Source organism: Sorex araneus, chromosome 1 (genome assembly GCF_027595985.1).
Source record: "Sorex araneus isolate mSorAra2 chromosome 1, mSorAra2.pri, whole genome shotgun sequence".
Classification (NCBI taxonomy): Eukaryota; Metazoa; Chordata; class Mammalia; order Eulipotyphla; family Soricidae; genus Sorex; species Sorex araneus.
Genome location: NC_073302.1, coordinates 375688804 through 375704058, shown reverse-complemented (window position 1 = coordinate 375704058; position 15255 = coordinate 375688804). Strand labels below are relative to the sequence as shown.

The window sequence follows — 15255 nt, the reverse complement described above, 5'->3', positions numbered from 1 at the left end:
TGATTCTTGAGCAAAGAACCAGAATTAAATCTTGGTTCTACAGGGAGTTTCCCTAAATACCTTAAAGCTAGAGATGATGATAGCCAAATTACCTCCAAGATAGAATCTTCAGGTGAATCTCCACTCAGAAAAATACAAATGCAAGAAGAAAATAAGGTTCCTAATGACATTACTTGGCTCAATGGATCCAATGCAGGCCCATGAAAGCCAATAGTCTTCTATTACAAGAATTAATAAACTCATCTGGGTTAAATTTCACATAAACAAAAAGTCCTGCCTAACATATTCCAAAATGTACTTTAAGTAGACTTCCATATAACAGCTGTCATACAAAATATACGTTTATTGTTTCAGCGAAATTACTGTGCTGGGTCTATAAAATGATATCTAAAAATAAAATAACCACATAGACTTTATATTTTGAGATTATTAAAAATACCTCTGATGAAAATACTATTTCCTTTAAATAAATCCTCACAGTGCTCGGGGTTTTTCACTGTTCTGGGAGTGGCGGAGGATTCCTAGTGAGTTTTAGAGGATATCAGATGGTACTGGAGATTGGTCCTATGCCTCCTGATTGTGATATATGTGCTTCAGCTCAATGAGCTATCTTGCTATTTCTGCAAATATCTTCTATGACTTGAGAATTTTTTAATCGAGTGATTAACATCTGTCAACAGCACAAATAGTACAAAACCAAAAGATCTTCTGATTCTGTCTTGTGATGGATTAATTCTCTCTCTCTCTCTCTTTTTTTTTTTTTGAATCACATCTGGCAGTGCAATAGAGGTTACTCCTGGCTTTGCACTCAGGAATTACTCCTGCCGGTGCTCAAGGGACCATATGGGATGCTGGGAATTGAACCCGCATCGGCTGTGTGCAAGGCAAACACCTACATGCTGTACTATTGCTCCAGCCCCTAGTTATCTCTTTGATGGTATTAAATAATGCTGTGACTCATATCAATAGTATTTTTTTAAACTCTGGTGCTTAAAATGATTTTTTAATGCCATTCATATCAATTAATTGCAGGCTTGTTAGAATTTTTGATTCTAGAGATTTACTTAATAAATTTTAAATGAATTTCATTATTTTTATAGTTTCTTATTTCTTTTTGCATAAATTCGCATTTCATCTATCATTTCTTCAAATATTTAAATGTATATCATTTATATTCTAGTTTCATTTATCTCCACAACATATTTTTGAGGCTTTCATTCTGATGTTTCTATTGAGCCTTTGTCCTGGAACTTTCTTCTTGTATTTTTCTGTGCTTTTAAAATCTCTGAACCATAATAATCAGGCAATTATCTGTAGCAATACTATGAGATTTGCACTTATGGGGATTACACTATGTATGAGCCCGGCAAGCTACCGAGAGTATCCTGTGTGGCAGAGCCTGGCAAGCTATCCGTAGCATATTCAATATGCCAAAACCAGTAACAATAACAGGCCTCATTCCCCTGACCCTGAAAGAGCCCTCAATATGGCAGCATTGGAAAGGATGAGTAAGGAGAGGCTGCTAAAATGGTTTGATTCTCTTCCTATTCCTGGAATGAGCAGACGCCAGTGGGCTACACTAGCATGCGACAGGGACGAATGGAGAGGTTACTGGTTCCCACACAACCAAATTGAGCTCAGGATGACAATGATACAGTGATACAAAGATGATTTAAACATGGGTCTTTTAATTATGTAATAGTAAATCTGAGATGAATTTCAAAATATTTTTTGCTTAGATTCAGAAATCAAAAGCTAGTTTAAATCCTGGACCTGTATCTGATTGACAAATGGTCTGTAATTATTAATTCTCAGGGGAAAAAATTTCTGGCCTGACAATAGCCAAGTAATAGGAAAGTTTTCTCCTTCAGATTTTCATTAATTCCCTCCTCTTTTACTGAGTGTTTCTGATTGTGCACTTCAGGTTTAATTTTTTAATTCACAGTTCTTTATCTAACATCTAATCTGTGCAGGTTTTGAGCCTGCAGGTCTTGACAACAGGAAATATAGGATATCCTGGAAAAGGTGTGTTGATTGATATTAATTTCTTCATAAAGCTAACGTTTTTCTCAAAGCTTTCACCTGAAAAATGTACTTACTTTTCCACAATTCTTTTTATACAATGCATCTGAAGAGTGATCTTTAGTCTATTTTATTTAGAAATTCAAGCTCTTCGATGCAATGTTAAAAGTACCTCTATCTAAACAGCTGTTTTACTAAAAACAGAAATCCCCTCTTGCTTCCTTAACATGATCATTATTTACACAGAAATACTGTGAAGGCCCTCAATTGTTGTTGTTCAGTGAGGTTATTTTATAAGGAACATCTTTACTTGAAAACAAAGATAAAGACATTGTTATTTTAGGTGATTCAATTTTCAGTTTTACTGACTTTCCTTAACATAATTTAGAATATAATTTATGGATTTGGGCAATTTTATTTGTTTGTTTGGATACCACTCCTGGCTGTGCTCATAGCTTGTTATTGATTCTTTACTCAGAGATTACTACTGGTGGGGCTCAAGATACTATATAGGGTGGTGTTAGGGTTCCTTTAAACCAGGTTGGCTGCATGAAGGCAAGCAACTTATGCACTGAACTGTCACTATGGCCCTGAGTTTATGGATTATTTTACTGTCATAAATCCCTTTAGGCAAAATAAATATAATATGAATAAATCAGAAAAATAAAATATATTATTCGAAACACCTCTGTTTCTTATATCTTTGTATGGTTTATCACACATTTATTTACTAGTTACATATTTGATAATATCATGTCATTTTGGTTGTACAAAATACATGAAATGAACATTTTAGAGAGCAGAGATGGAGGGAATCAGAGATTAGATTCATTGCCTCATTTATGCAAAATAGTTCATGTACTAAACTACCCCTGGACTGGAGAGATAGCAAGGCGGGTAGGGCATTGGCCTTGCACGCAGCTGACCTGGGTTCGATTCCACCATCCCTCTCGGAGAGCCTGGCAAGCTACCAAGACTATCCCACCCAGAAGGCAGAGCCTGGCAAACTACCTGTGGCATATTCGATATATCAAAAACAGTAACAAGTCTCACAATGGAGACGTTACTGGTGCCCACTGGAGCAAATCGATGAACAACAGGACGAAAGTGCTACGGTGCTACTAAACTACTCCTAAACTGTATCTCTAGGTATTCTGACGAGACTCTAAAAGTGACTCACCACATGGTAATATCAGAATTAAGATCCAGATTTTAAACCTTGATCTAATGCTTCTATGATTGTGTAAGACAAACACAATTCTTAAAAATTAGAGATGTCAAAATAAATAAAGTAGTCAGTGCATTGAACATTTCCCAAAATTAAGGAAAAAGATATTTTCTAGTAGGAGAAAAGCATGGTGAAATTTATATAAAGTATGCTTTCCCAACCAATTCTGACATCTGTAGTACTTCTAATTCGGGGAACAGGGGCTTAACAACAGTTTCCCAGGACCAGAGACTTTAATGACAACCACTGATCTGATGATACAGGGCTGGCAGTTGGGTGCTCAGGGGTGTTGCTTTGATCAGGTTAACACCTTATATAGTAGAGGGTGGGGCACCAAGGCTCCATTGAGGGTCACTGGGGTGGGGTCAAATTGTGCCGTGGAATTATGTCAGCTCATGCTGGCAAGACATGAGCTCCAGTCCTGTGAGTTATCTCCCTGACCCTGATTCAAATTATTAAAGAAAATGTTTGTGATACATTTATATTTATCATTTTAGAAATAACATAATCACATCATATATAATTTTTCTTTAGTAATCTATAAGAATTAAGGTTAAATATAGGTTTTATGTAGACATTTGCAGAAAATAAGCTTATTTTCATTTTCAAGAACAAATGAGAAGTCTTACACTATTAAATGGACATAACTTACAGTATCTGCAAAGGTGTCTTCATAAAATAGAAGCATCACAGCAAACTGCACAACTGCATATATCTTTAATAGCTGAGACGCTGGTGATGAGTAGGGAACTTCTTTCCCTGTAACCTAGGGAGACAAGAAAGAGACGTTGTCTTTAATTTCTTCTTGACACAAGGGCCTGAGACATAGTTCGTGTGTAGGACGCTGACATATGTTCGATCCCCAGCACCTCATATGGTCCTCTGAACCCACCAAGAATGATCCCTGAGCCCAGGGCCAGGTGTAAGCCCTGAGCAGTGCCCCAAACAAAAACACACAAAAAATTTAAAAAATAATTATTCTTGATGGATTGAGTTCACTGAAGTTCACACTAAATGAGTATTATAGGCAAAAGAAGAGAAAAGGAATAGACAAAAAGAGGAGGAAAGAAAAGGAAGGGAAAAATAATAAAAAAATAAACATTTATATATATGCAAAGATCCAAAAATAGCCCAGACCCCTGCAACATGTGGCCCAGAAACAAAATGTAAAGCGAAATAAAATAAAACCAAAAAAAGCAAAGAAAGGAAATTAAAAAAGAGAAAGTTTCCTATTCGTTATTCTCTCCAAAAATGGTTGCAGAGCCTGGAAAATTAGGACAGTGGGGAAGGTTCTTGTCTTGCATGTGGCCAATCTGGATTCAGTTCCCAGAATGCCATCTGGTCCAGCAAGCCCCATCAGAGATACCTGAACACAAAGCCAGGAGACTGTCTGAACACAGATGTGTGTGGCCTATCAAAACAGAAATCCCAAAACAGCATCCCAACCTGCTTTTTAAAAAATATTTATAGATAAAAAATCATGGAAGTTAATCCAGCTCATTCTAGAATCATCTGCAACCCAATTATAGGCAGATAACTTCTCTTCTTTCTTTGTGGGACTTTCTTGTTTCCTCTCATATTTTCTAAATAGAACTATTTTACTTCACATAATCAAAGACAAAAATCTAAAAAAAAAATAAAGTCAGAAGATTTGCTTCTCATTTCAGAAGAATCAGGATTCTAATTTAGTCTCTACGACATAGGACAATGTAAGAATTCATTCAGCCATAGACACGAGTGTTAAGTATATACCCCACTAAAACGTCCATGAAATTATTTGCATGATTATAAAAGAAACATAGCAAAAGACAAATAGGAGATAACCTATGGGTAGTGTAAATAAATAAAACATATTTAAAAGGGAAACGCTTCTTTATTGGAAATAACTTTCCTAAATCAGTTTTCCAGGATAACTATAATTCTATTTTATAATGCAGATTTAAGCACCAATGTTATTTTTATTTGTTCTTATTTATTTTGAGACTTAAAAATTATGCATCATGATTTACAATACTGTTAATGACAGAGTTTCATACATATAGTGTCCCACCACCACAACTGCCACCTGAGCGTCCCTCCCTCTAAGATTTTTCCCCAATATCCTCTAACATGGTAAGCACAGTTCTGCAGACCAGTTCTCAATCTCCATTTCCTTTGGCCACTTGTTTTTCACTTTGATTATTAAAACAGAAAATAGTAATAAAACAGGTAATGCTGACCGTAGCTAACTAGTTTTGTTGAGTTGAAACAAGAAAAATTTTCCCATCTATTTAATTTCATGTAACTTATTATGAATATTCACAAAACTATCAGAATTTTTTAACACAACAGCTTTAATAACATATCATCATAAAATATCCTTCTCTAGATCAAGGGTTCTATAAAAATAATTTTGTTTAAAAAAATTATTTGAAATGCAGAATAAATTAAATCCAACTACTACCTTTAAAACTGATAGCTTACTCTACTCTTATCTTGTTATTTGTGATTGTTATTTTGATCAGAAATAAAACATTTGATTTTAAAGTACTGAGATTTTTCCATTTTATTTCCAGTGTTTTAAATATATCCTGTACATAATTTGCTTTTTAGTGAAACTCCTGTATTTAATCCTTCTACTCAATTATAGAATGGATAAAGTTATAATGAATGTAGTAATCATGTCTCCTTGGTGTGATTTTAGATCTTACATTCTAGAAACCTCAGTTTCTCATGAACAAAACAAAAGTAGAATCTCTACATCTTCCTCCATCTCAAATTTCTCAGGATTCTGGAACTAAGCCACATGTATATGTGAGACAATGGTACTAACATGATACTCTAAGCTGTGAGTTGAATGAATGTGAAAATCAGCCTCTAGCCACCTCTATGTCCCCATCCACCACAAAATTATGCTCCCTTTTAAGTGATAAAATCTGCCCAGCACTAAAGAGCCAGCCTATTGATGCCTAGGTAGTATATAGTTGTGCTATTCTAAGAGGGCTGTATCTGCATCAGGAAACATTTCATTCAAATTTGTATGAAGACAGAATATATACATAAGTTGGCTATATAAGGCTTATCTTCACCATCACCAAATTCATGAACTCTGTTTACCTCAGGTATTTCTTCATTTAGTCCAAGTCTTGGTTTACCTGGACTCCATCCTGGTCCTTTAAATATGACAGAAAACTTATTGAAGAATCCTGGAGTAGCCCAGAATGTATTCCATATGTAGATTAAGTGGTGGAACTAGAAGAATTGAAATATAGATTTTTAAAATAAGAAACACATAAAAAAGTTAAATGCAGAAAATAATGTGATATTTTACTTTTTGTATTATTCACATATTATTTTGTATTATTCCCTCAATCTCCAGCAACCCAGGGTCACACCCATAAGCCACCTCCTGCCAGAACCAGATAATCTTCTCATCGGCCACACTTCAGAACTCACGGCTGCTTCTCCTGGAAAGGAGCATAAAATGAGGCCCCTATAGCCATGCCACCAGACTCCACACTAGGGGTGTCCTAGAGGGGGGCAGGTGAGAACCCTCCCTGCCCCGAGAGACCCAGCCCTGGCAGCCGACCCCCACTACTCCAACACCGACATGCTCCAGGCCACTTTTCACACGCTCGGGCTGAGCCTCACACATGAGTGAACATATTCCTGGACCGTTAGCCACAAACCATCGGTTGTGCAACACATCATCATAAAGGGAAATATATATATGAGTCCTGGAGAGCTCGGCAAGCTACCGAGAGTATCCTGCCACATGGAAGAGACTGGCAAGCTCCTTGTGGCATATTTGATATGCCAAAACCAATAACAATAACAGGTCTCATTCCCCTGACCCTGAAAAGAGTCTCCAATCATTGGGAAAAACAAGTAAGGAGAGGCTGCTAAAATTTCAGGGCTGGGATGAATGGAGACATTACTGGTGCATGCTCAAGTTAATTGATAAACAATAGGATGACAGTTATGACAGTGATCATTCACATAATCTGTAACTGTCTAATGCATCATCTATGACCTAGTTTAATATTCAATGTCATTTATTCTATCTTATGCATAAGTTTATAAGTTTAAATATACTCATCAATATTTTCAAATATTTCAAAACTTGTCAAAAGTTTTAAAATTAAATAATTAGGTCTCATTTAGATAATTGGAAAAGTATAAAAAGTATAGAAGATTTTTATTTTAATGGGAATTACTAGCAGCCTATATACTCTACATTCTAAAATCTTGCTGAATGAATTCCATACTGAACATAGAAACACACAAATATAGCATATCTTCCTAAATATTTTAAGGATAAATCTTCACATACGGTACCACTTAATAGAGAAAACATCATATTAAGAATATTCGAAACCATTCACCATACTAGACATATTATTATTATTTTAAATTTTATGTTTTAGTTGTATCATTGAGATACACAGTTACAAAGTTGTCAGATTAGGTTTTAGTCATACAATACAATTTTTAATTAGATATTCTGCACTAAGAAAAGATAAAGGTTGCTGACTAATTCAGGTTGTCCTTGAAGCTTACAGCAGGAATCAATATTTACCAAATAATATTTAAGATGAATTAAAACTGTTAGGATATTCACAAATACTAAATTCTTATCGAGTATGAACTATTATAAGTATTAATTAAATCTACCATACAGGTGATAGTAGTGATCATGGTATTAAAAAAGAGTCTTAGAGTTTGGACATCAGCTATATACCCTATAGTGATGATAACTACAAGCGCTGTCAAATCAGTGCTGAAAAAGGTTTTTCTCTATCTAAACATGTGGCCTTAATATTTTCACTGACCCTTAAAGGATTCAAACTGTATTATTAAAACTGTCTTTAAAATTTGCTTGAAAATATTACAAATAGAAATCTGAAGCAATTATGAACAATGCAGGGCTTATGAAAACTGATTTAGGGAAGAAGAAAGTATCAGACGGAAATACCTTGAGGCTCTATAACAAAAGCTTCAACAATAGTAATAATCCTACCCCAAACTAATTCCTTTTAGAATTTTAACATGCATTAATATATTTATCTGTTTTGTTTCAGGAATGAGGGATTTGGAGACAGTGCTCGGTTTGGTCTCAATACCTGCCACATGTTTCCCCCCCCCAAGCATCATCCCCCCAAGGTGGAGCTCTGGATGCCTTCAGCATTTGTTGTGACCTCGGAGGCCCTGAACACTGTGGAGATAGAGCAGGTATCCCTGGTACCACATATCCAGGGTAGCATCACACACTTTACCCATGCATTGGACCACAAGTCTGTGTTAGCATCTCCCTCTCCAGCACCTCATCTCTGACATTGCTTGGGAGACCCATCCTCACCCCAGAAATTGAAGACTATTCCTATTGCTATCATTTTAGATAAATTGCAAGAAATACGTGGCAATATTTTAAAATAATACTTTCTCATTTACTTATTTCTCTAATTCTTCAAAGCGCCTAAATTTTGGAGCTAAAAGTAAACGATGACCTGTGTCTAATAGCAATGGGGGGGAGGGGAGTCAAGGACCTTCTTCTGCTAGCAGAAGGAGAAGGCACCATGTCTTTTCAAAAGAAATGTAAGAAATGTAGCTGAACATAAAAGAAAATACTGATTTTTAACATTTTTTAATTTTAAAAATGAGTTAATTTATTTTTATAAAGTTGTTCATGATTTATAACATTCAATATTCCAACACCAACCCCACCACCATTGCACCTTCCCATCACTGTTGTTTCCAATTTTCCTAACCACCCCTTAAGCCTGTCCTTTTAGCAGGCTCCAAATAACTTATTTTATATTTCTCGTAATAATGCGCTAAAATGATCAAAAATATTTCCTTAGAAGGCTATGTGAATTTTTCTGTTTCTCACCACGGAGCCATTAAGACCTTACAGAAGAGATTAGTAATATGTTATTACAGGGTAAGCCTTGTGTGTTTACATTTTCTTAATCGTGGTTGGCGGCCTTCTACTTTCTATCATTTCCAATGTGGTGTTCTATTTCTAGTTTATCAGTAGTACTGATGTTTTTGCAGGCTAAAAGTTCTCCAGATTTTCTCAACTTGCTGCCTCAGCACTTCTGATTCTATAAATAAGTATGTAATAAGACTTATAGCTACATACAGCTGTGAGCATGTAGGGAAAAAAGGGGGAAAAAGGAAATGGGAAAATGGGGAAAAAAGGTTTAGGTAAATGTAGAGGCCTGGAGAAATGAACCTGAGGCATTCACTTGCTCAAATACCTCTGTTTGTCTAAATAGTGTCTCTCCAAATTTTCAGTGTCCTAATGTTTGTTCCCTATCAACAAAGAAAGGGTGTAGTTTCTCATCTTTAATCTTTCTGAAGTATGAGCATTGAGACCTCATGCTATTTAAAGGATTATCCAAGAACCAACAGTATCAATGACAACTACTGAACTTACAAACCACAGGTTGATGACCTGCCCCCACAATTCACATGCACATAGATCTGAAACACTCTTTCCACTGCAACTTACTTCTAATCTCAACATTGCTGAGAATGCTTCAACAATGTGAAGATCTAACTATTAAAGCAGTATTTCTAAATTTGTTTCAATGCTATTAACCTTACTAATAAGAAAGTACCCTGAAATGTTCGCTAGTTTTCTCGAGAGATGTGTTCTTAGCAATGACTACTAAAAAAGAAAGAGGACAGAAAAACTTTCCAGTTAAGAGAAAAAAGCAATAATCGTTTTTTTTTCTCTTGAGTTGTGAAGTTTAAGTGCCTCTCACTTGAAAATGAAGGCAATTTAGGATAGCCTTTTGTGTAAAGAGTTATTGTAGTATTAAGGTTAAATTGTGTTCAATGTACGAGGTATGGTCTGAAACCCAAGCTACTTTTATTTACACGTGAAACGATGCATGTTGTAATTGAGTAAATTTTTAAAATATAGGTGGGTGTATTTATTGCTTTATATATATTTTTAATGATGGTTACATTAAATATCTGTGCGTAATCATTAACATATTTTACATATCACAATAAAAGTTCAACAAATACCATTACAATTTTATATATTAATTGTCTTAAAGAAATTGAAGAAGCAGATTCATAAAGCAGATGTGGACCACAAAGAGGTGAATTAAAATGACTATCAGGCATACAACTGATTCTAGGTCAAATCCCGATACTCTGGGTACTGTCTTCCAAACACTGTCAGTAGTGACATCCACATCGCCAGTAATAAGGTGGCAGTTAAGTTTTGAGCATAGATGAGTGTAGTCCCCAAATTAAATCAAACAAAATAATAAAAAAAAACAAAGAAGGATCCATAATTTTCTTTCTTACGGACTGTTATATAACCAGACTTAAGGACAGAGTGTTAGCTGACTCACTTTTTCAATGTTTTAAACAATCTTACCTTTTTTTTTTTTCATTTACAAGTTCTTAACCCCAGGAGTATTTGTGGTGGTCTGAGGCTGACAAATTGGAGTTTCATAGACATTCCTCATTTCTCTAGTGCTAACCATTAAGAGCAGTGAGCAACCAGTACCACATGTCTAACAGGATACTGGTGCTTTTTGCAACAAGTGAGGTAATGTGCATACCTAACCAACCAATAATAGCTCCTGACACTTAGGTCCAAGAAAAGTAGGGCAAAGGCTCCATGCTGAATTTCTAATCAGAGTCATGCCGTTTTGAAGCAAAAAATGTTCTGTCAGATCAGCCTAAACTATCCATTTTCCTACTGCTCTTTCTGCATAAATATATTTGAGATTCATGTTGAAAAAGAGCTACCTTTAAAATGTATTCTTGAAGTGAATATATTTAAAAATCCCCATAATCAGTTGCTTGAGATATTCATCTCCTAATTGGACTGAATGTCCAAGTGCTAAAATTATTGCTAAATTCTTTTTTCTACCATTATTTTTTGGCATTGTGAAATATACTACTGTCTGTTAAAATAGGAGATTTGAAAGGATTTATCAATCCAAAAAGAATACACCAAGTACCTTACCTGCACCTTGAAAGGTTCAAATGTATTAATGGGATGTGTTAAGCCATAGATAACTTTTTCATTTTCTGCCTCAAAGGTCCCTGGAAGATAAACATTAAGAACATAAATTTGAATTTTTTTAAACAAATGAAGTAATACATATATATTTTTTATTCTCTTAAGTTTTACTTACCAAATATTTTATCCCATATAATAAGAGTGCCAGCATAATTTTTGTCTATGCAGTAACGATTTCTACCTATGAGAGAAAATATTTTAAAAAGATTTTTAAAAACCAAAGTCATGCTTTTTGAAACATTCTCTGGCCTGTATTTAAAACTCATTCATAAAATGAAGATTTTTGCATGTTAATAAGTTTCCCCTGATGTCTTTTTATTTACTGAACTTAATTTGCTGACAAACAAAATTCTGATTTATTTTTAGTGATTTTACTATGAGGGGCATGAATTTTCTTAAAACAGAATGCTTTTGCTCACAGTTTTTTTTGACTAGTTTCTGTCCTTTTTTTAAAACTGGAATAATTTTAAGTATTTTTTAGGACTACCAAAGTATAGTAAAAATTTTTTTATATAAAAATTAAGTGTCTTATAAAATAAAAACCAAGAATAAATGAAAATAATGTGTATTTGTGTTTGGTTTTGGTTTTGGAGGGGCACAGCTGATGTTGCTCAGGTCTTACTCCTAGCTATACACTCAAAAATTTTTCCTGGCAGTGCTCAGGGGACCATATGGGATTATGAGGATTGAATCCAGGTTGGCCACATGCAAGGCAAGTGCCCTACTTGCTGTACTATCTCTCCATTTGTATTTAAAGGAAAGTGTGCCATTTTTCTTAGCATGAGACATAAGGAAGATATGAGTAAAAATCAAATTACCTTTAATATTTTACTAGCTCATAACATATTATTTTCTCTGTTCCAAAGTTTTCAAATTATAATTTAAATTTAAATAGTTTCTTCTATATCGCAAAGCTTGAGTGGTATCCACATGATTGCAAATCAAAAGAAAAATATTAACCCACCGAGTCACCACTCCAACAAACTTAAATGCTTTCATGTGTCCTCACTTCTTCATATTGCTTTCATACATTGAAAGTGTAGCATTAAACAGGCTGAACAGATGGACATGCCAGTACCATACCAGAACTAAAGTGAAATGCTCAACTGCATGGAGGTGTACTTTGCCTTCAGGGAACATGTGGCAATGACTGGACACATTTTGCTAGTCATACTGGGAAAAGATATTCCTGGGAATGGATACAGAGACCAATCTTATAATGCATATACCATGCTCTGCCCCATCAAATAGTGAATTATCTTTGAAGAATATCAACAATTTTAAGAAAGAAAACTCCTCACATAAAGCACTACTAGTGGGATGGTGCTATGAAGTTAAATTGAGAAAGAGAGACACTATTTCTTTGATTCTCTGTTATACTTTAATTTTTCTTTTCTGCTCTGCTAAACATGTGAATTACATTTTTCTCTTTTTATTTCTATTGCCAGTTTTGCTGTGCATGCTCTCATGCACATCTTGGGTTCAAGAAATAAACATTTTTACCATTTCTTTCTCTTTTTTTTTTTGCTTTTTGGGTCACACCCAGCGATACTCAGGGGTTACTCCTGGCGGTGCTTAGGGGGCCATATGGGATGTTGGGGATCAAACCCAGGTGGGCCGCGTGCAAGGCAAGCGCCCTACCTGCTGTGCTATCTCTCCGGCCCAAAATTTTTACCATTTCTTAAGCAGTGTCTTTAACCTTTAGGCATTAGAATCCTGCAGGAAATTCTCTCTATGTTAGGAAAATGTAACATATGTTGAGTATGTTCACAGGTTTTAGGAAGGAAAGTAAAATGTTGTGTATTAGACTGCCCTGAAATCTAACAGTTCTCAAGACAAGAATATCTCTTGCCTATTGATAGGAATGATGCTTAGCACTTAGTCAGTAGTTGTCTTTACAGACTTCTCAAACATATAAAGTATATCAACCCTCAGCTACTTAATTTGTTTTTTCTACTACAGCTCAAGAGACAATAGACAAAAAAGGAAAATCCAATTAATATATATTATTCTATTCTTTTCTCCTCTAGTCCTTACTTTGGTGAGGTTTATATAAGTCAGTAGAAGAAATACCTATTTGTATGTTGTGAGTTAGTCTGAATAATGTTTATAATATGATACTAAGCCATAATGATGACAACATTAATCTTAAATCAATGAAGAAGAAAATGAGCTTACCATGATGAACTCTATGATGACTAGGAGTATTAAGAATCAATTCCAAAGGACCAAGATTATCAATAACCTATCAAAAACAAAAGGAATACACAGTTCATTTCTATACACTAACATAAACTCATTTTAAAACCTTATATAGATTGTGCATATTAAGATACTGTAAGTTGCAGGACTTGCATTCAAGATATTGGAAAAAGTTTACCTGTGCTCAAAAAAAAAAACACAAAAATATCATGATTATTCTGAGAAATAGCACAATTGTGAGAACAGAATGAGACCAATGTAGTACTATTCCCAAATCCTCAATTATTTTAGTTTAATTTTAGTTTAATATTTAAAATATTATATAGCTGAATTTTGCCATTTAAAAATAGAAATAGTAACACTATCTTGATAGTGGATTTATGAGGATTACAAATATTATAATGCTAACGTGATATAATTGCAAACACATTTCTCAAAAATTTCATAGTATTTTATGTAGTATAGTAGGGAACAAACTATAATTTTTGTTTTCTAAAGTTGGTTTCAATATGTTATCAACCATATAGCAATGATTTATTATTCAAGTTATCAATTACATCAGGATGATACCATGCTCAGGGGCTACCTTTGGCTCTGAACTTGGAATTATGATTCTCTTGTGGGTGTTGGGGGAACTTATGGTGTGCTGGGAATAGAACCTGTGTCAGCCATGTGCAAGGCAAGTACCTCAAGCACCTTAACCGCTATACCATATCTCCCAGGAAGCTAATAGAATTTAACTGGACTCTTAACTGACTGATACACATCATTAGTCAACCTAGAGGCACAATTCAAAGTCAAATGTGTAAAGATGTTCTACTTTTGCAATTCAATGTACTTCAAAATCCAGTGTATGAACTCTAATGTTCTCTTTTAACATTTCTCAGTAAGAATACCCTATGTCAAAGACTGAAAACTTTAAAATGTGTAAGTAACCAGAGAGGTAATCAGAGTGTTGTTATTTGAAAAAAACAAACACAAAAAGAGAATAGTAAATCTTGTGTAAGACACCTGGCATGATATTGGGAAATTTCACACACAACCTTTAAAAGTACCAAGTATCATTTTGTCTCTTCTTTTGACAGATGAAAAAATTAGAATTCTTTATTTTTCTATAAACTTTATGCTAATAAATAGATTGTATGACAAAAAGATACTTTAAGAATATAATACTAGTAAAAAAAGTAAAAAGAACATAATACTAGGCAGATAAAGGTTACATATATAATGGAAAACGACTCATATATAGTATATATGAGTTTTGCTGATGGAATTGGAGGGTATCATGCTGAGAGGAATAGAATGGAGAAGGACAAGGACAATTAACTTGCTCATATGTGGAGTAAAAACAAAACAGTAAAATAAACAATGCACTATACTCCTCAAACATTAATAACACCATAGCACTGTCATCCCGTTGTTCATCGATTTGCTCGAGTGGGTACCAGTAACATCTCCACTGTGAGACTTGTTGTTACTGTTTTTAGCATATCGAATATGCCCTGGGTAGCTTGCCAGGCTCTGCCTGCAGGTGAGATACTCTCGGTAGCTTGCCGGGCTTCCCGAGAGGGTCAGAGGAATTGAACCTGGGTCAGCCACGTGCAAGGCAAATGCCCTATGCACTGTGCTGTTGCTCCATTCCAAACATTAATATTAATAGTATTGTAAAGCATGGCATCAAATAAAGAAAAAATTCAAAAGAAAGAAATAACAAATAGCTTGCTCCTACAAGGAGTATGCATTAGGAGGAAAATATGTTAAATCTTGATTA

At 34.7% G+C, this 15255-nt stretch overlaps 1 protein-coding gene across 1 annotated transcript in view; it reads right to left on the bottom strand.

Moving 5' to 3' along the window:
- The window catches only part of AGMO (alkylglycerol monooxygenase), a 321738-nt gene that overhangs the window by 165696 nt on the left and 140787 nt on the right, over positions 1 to 15255 (bottom strand). Inside the window, exons 6-10 of the mRNA XM_055141569.1 lie at positions 13461 to 13527; positions 11398 to 11463; positions 11226 to 11305; positions 6347 to 6481; positions 3903 to 4016 (exon numbers count right to left, since the gene is read on the bottom strand). Of these exons, the coding sequence (XP_054997544.1) occupies positions 3903 to 4016; positions 6347 to 6481; positions 11226 to 11305; positions 11398 to 11463; positions 13461 to 13527 (462 nt within the window). The remainder of the gene's footprint in view (positions 1 to 3902; positions 4017 to 6346; positions 6482 to 11225; positions 11306 to 11397; positions 11464 to 13460; positions 13528 to 15255) is intronic.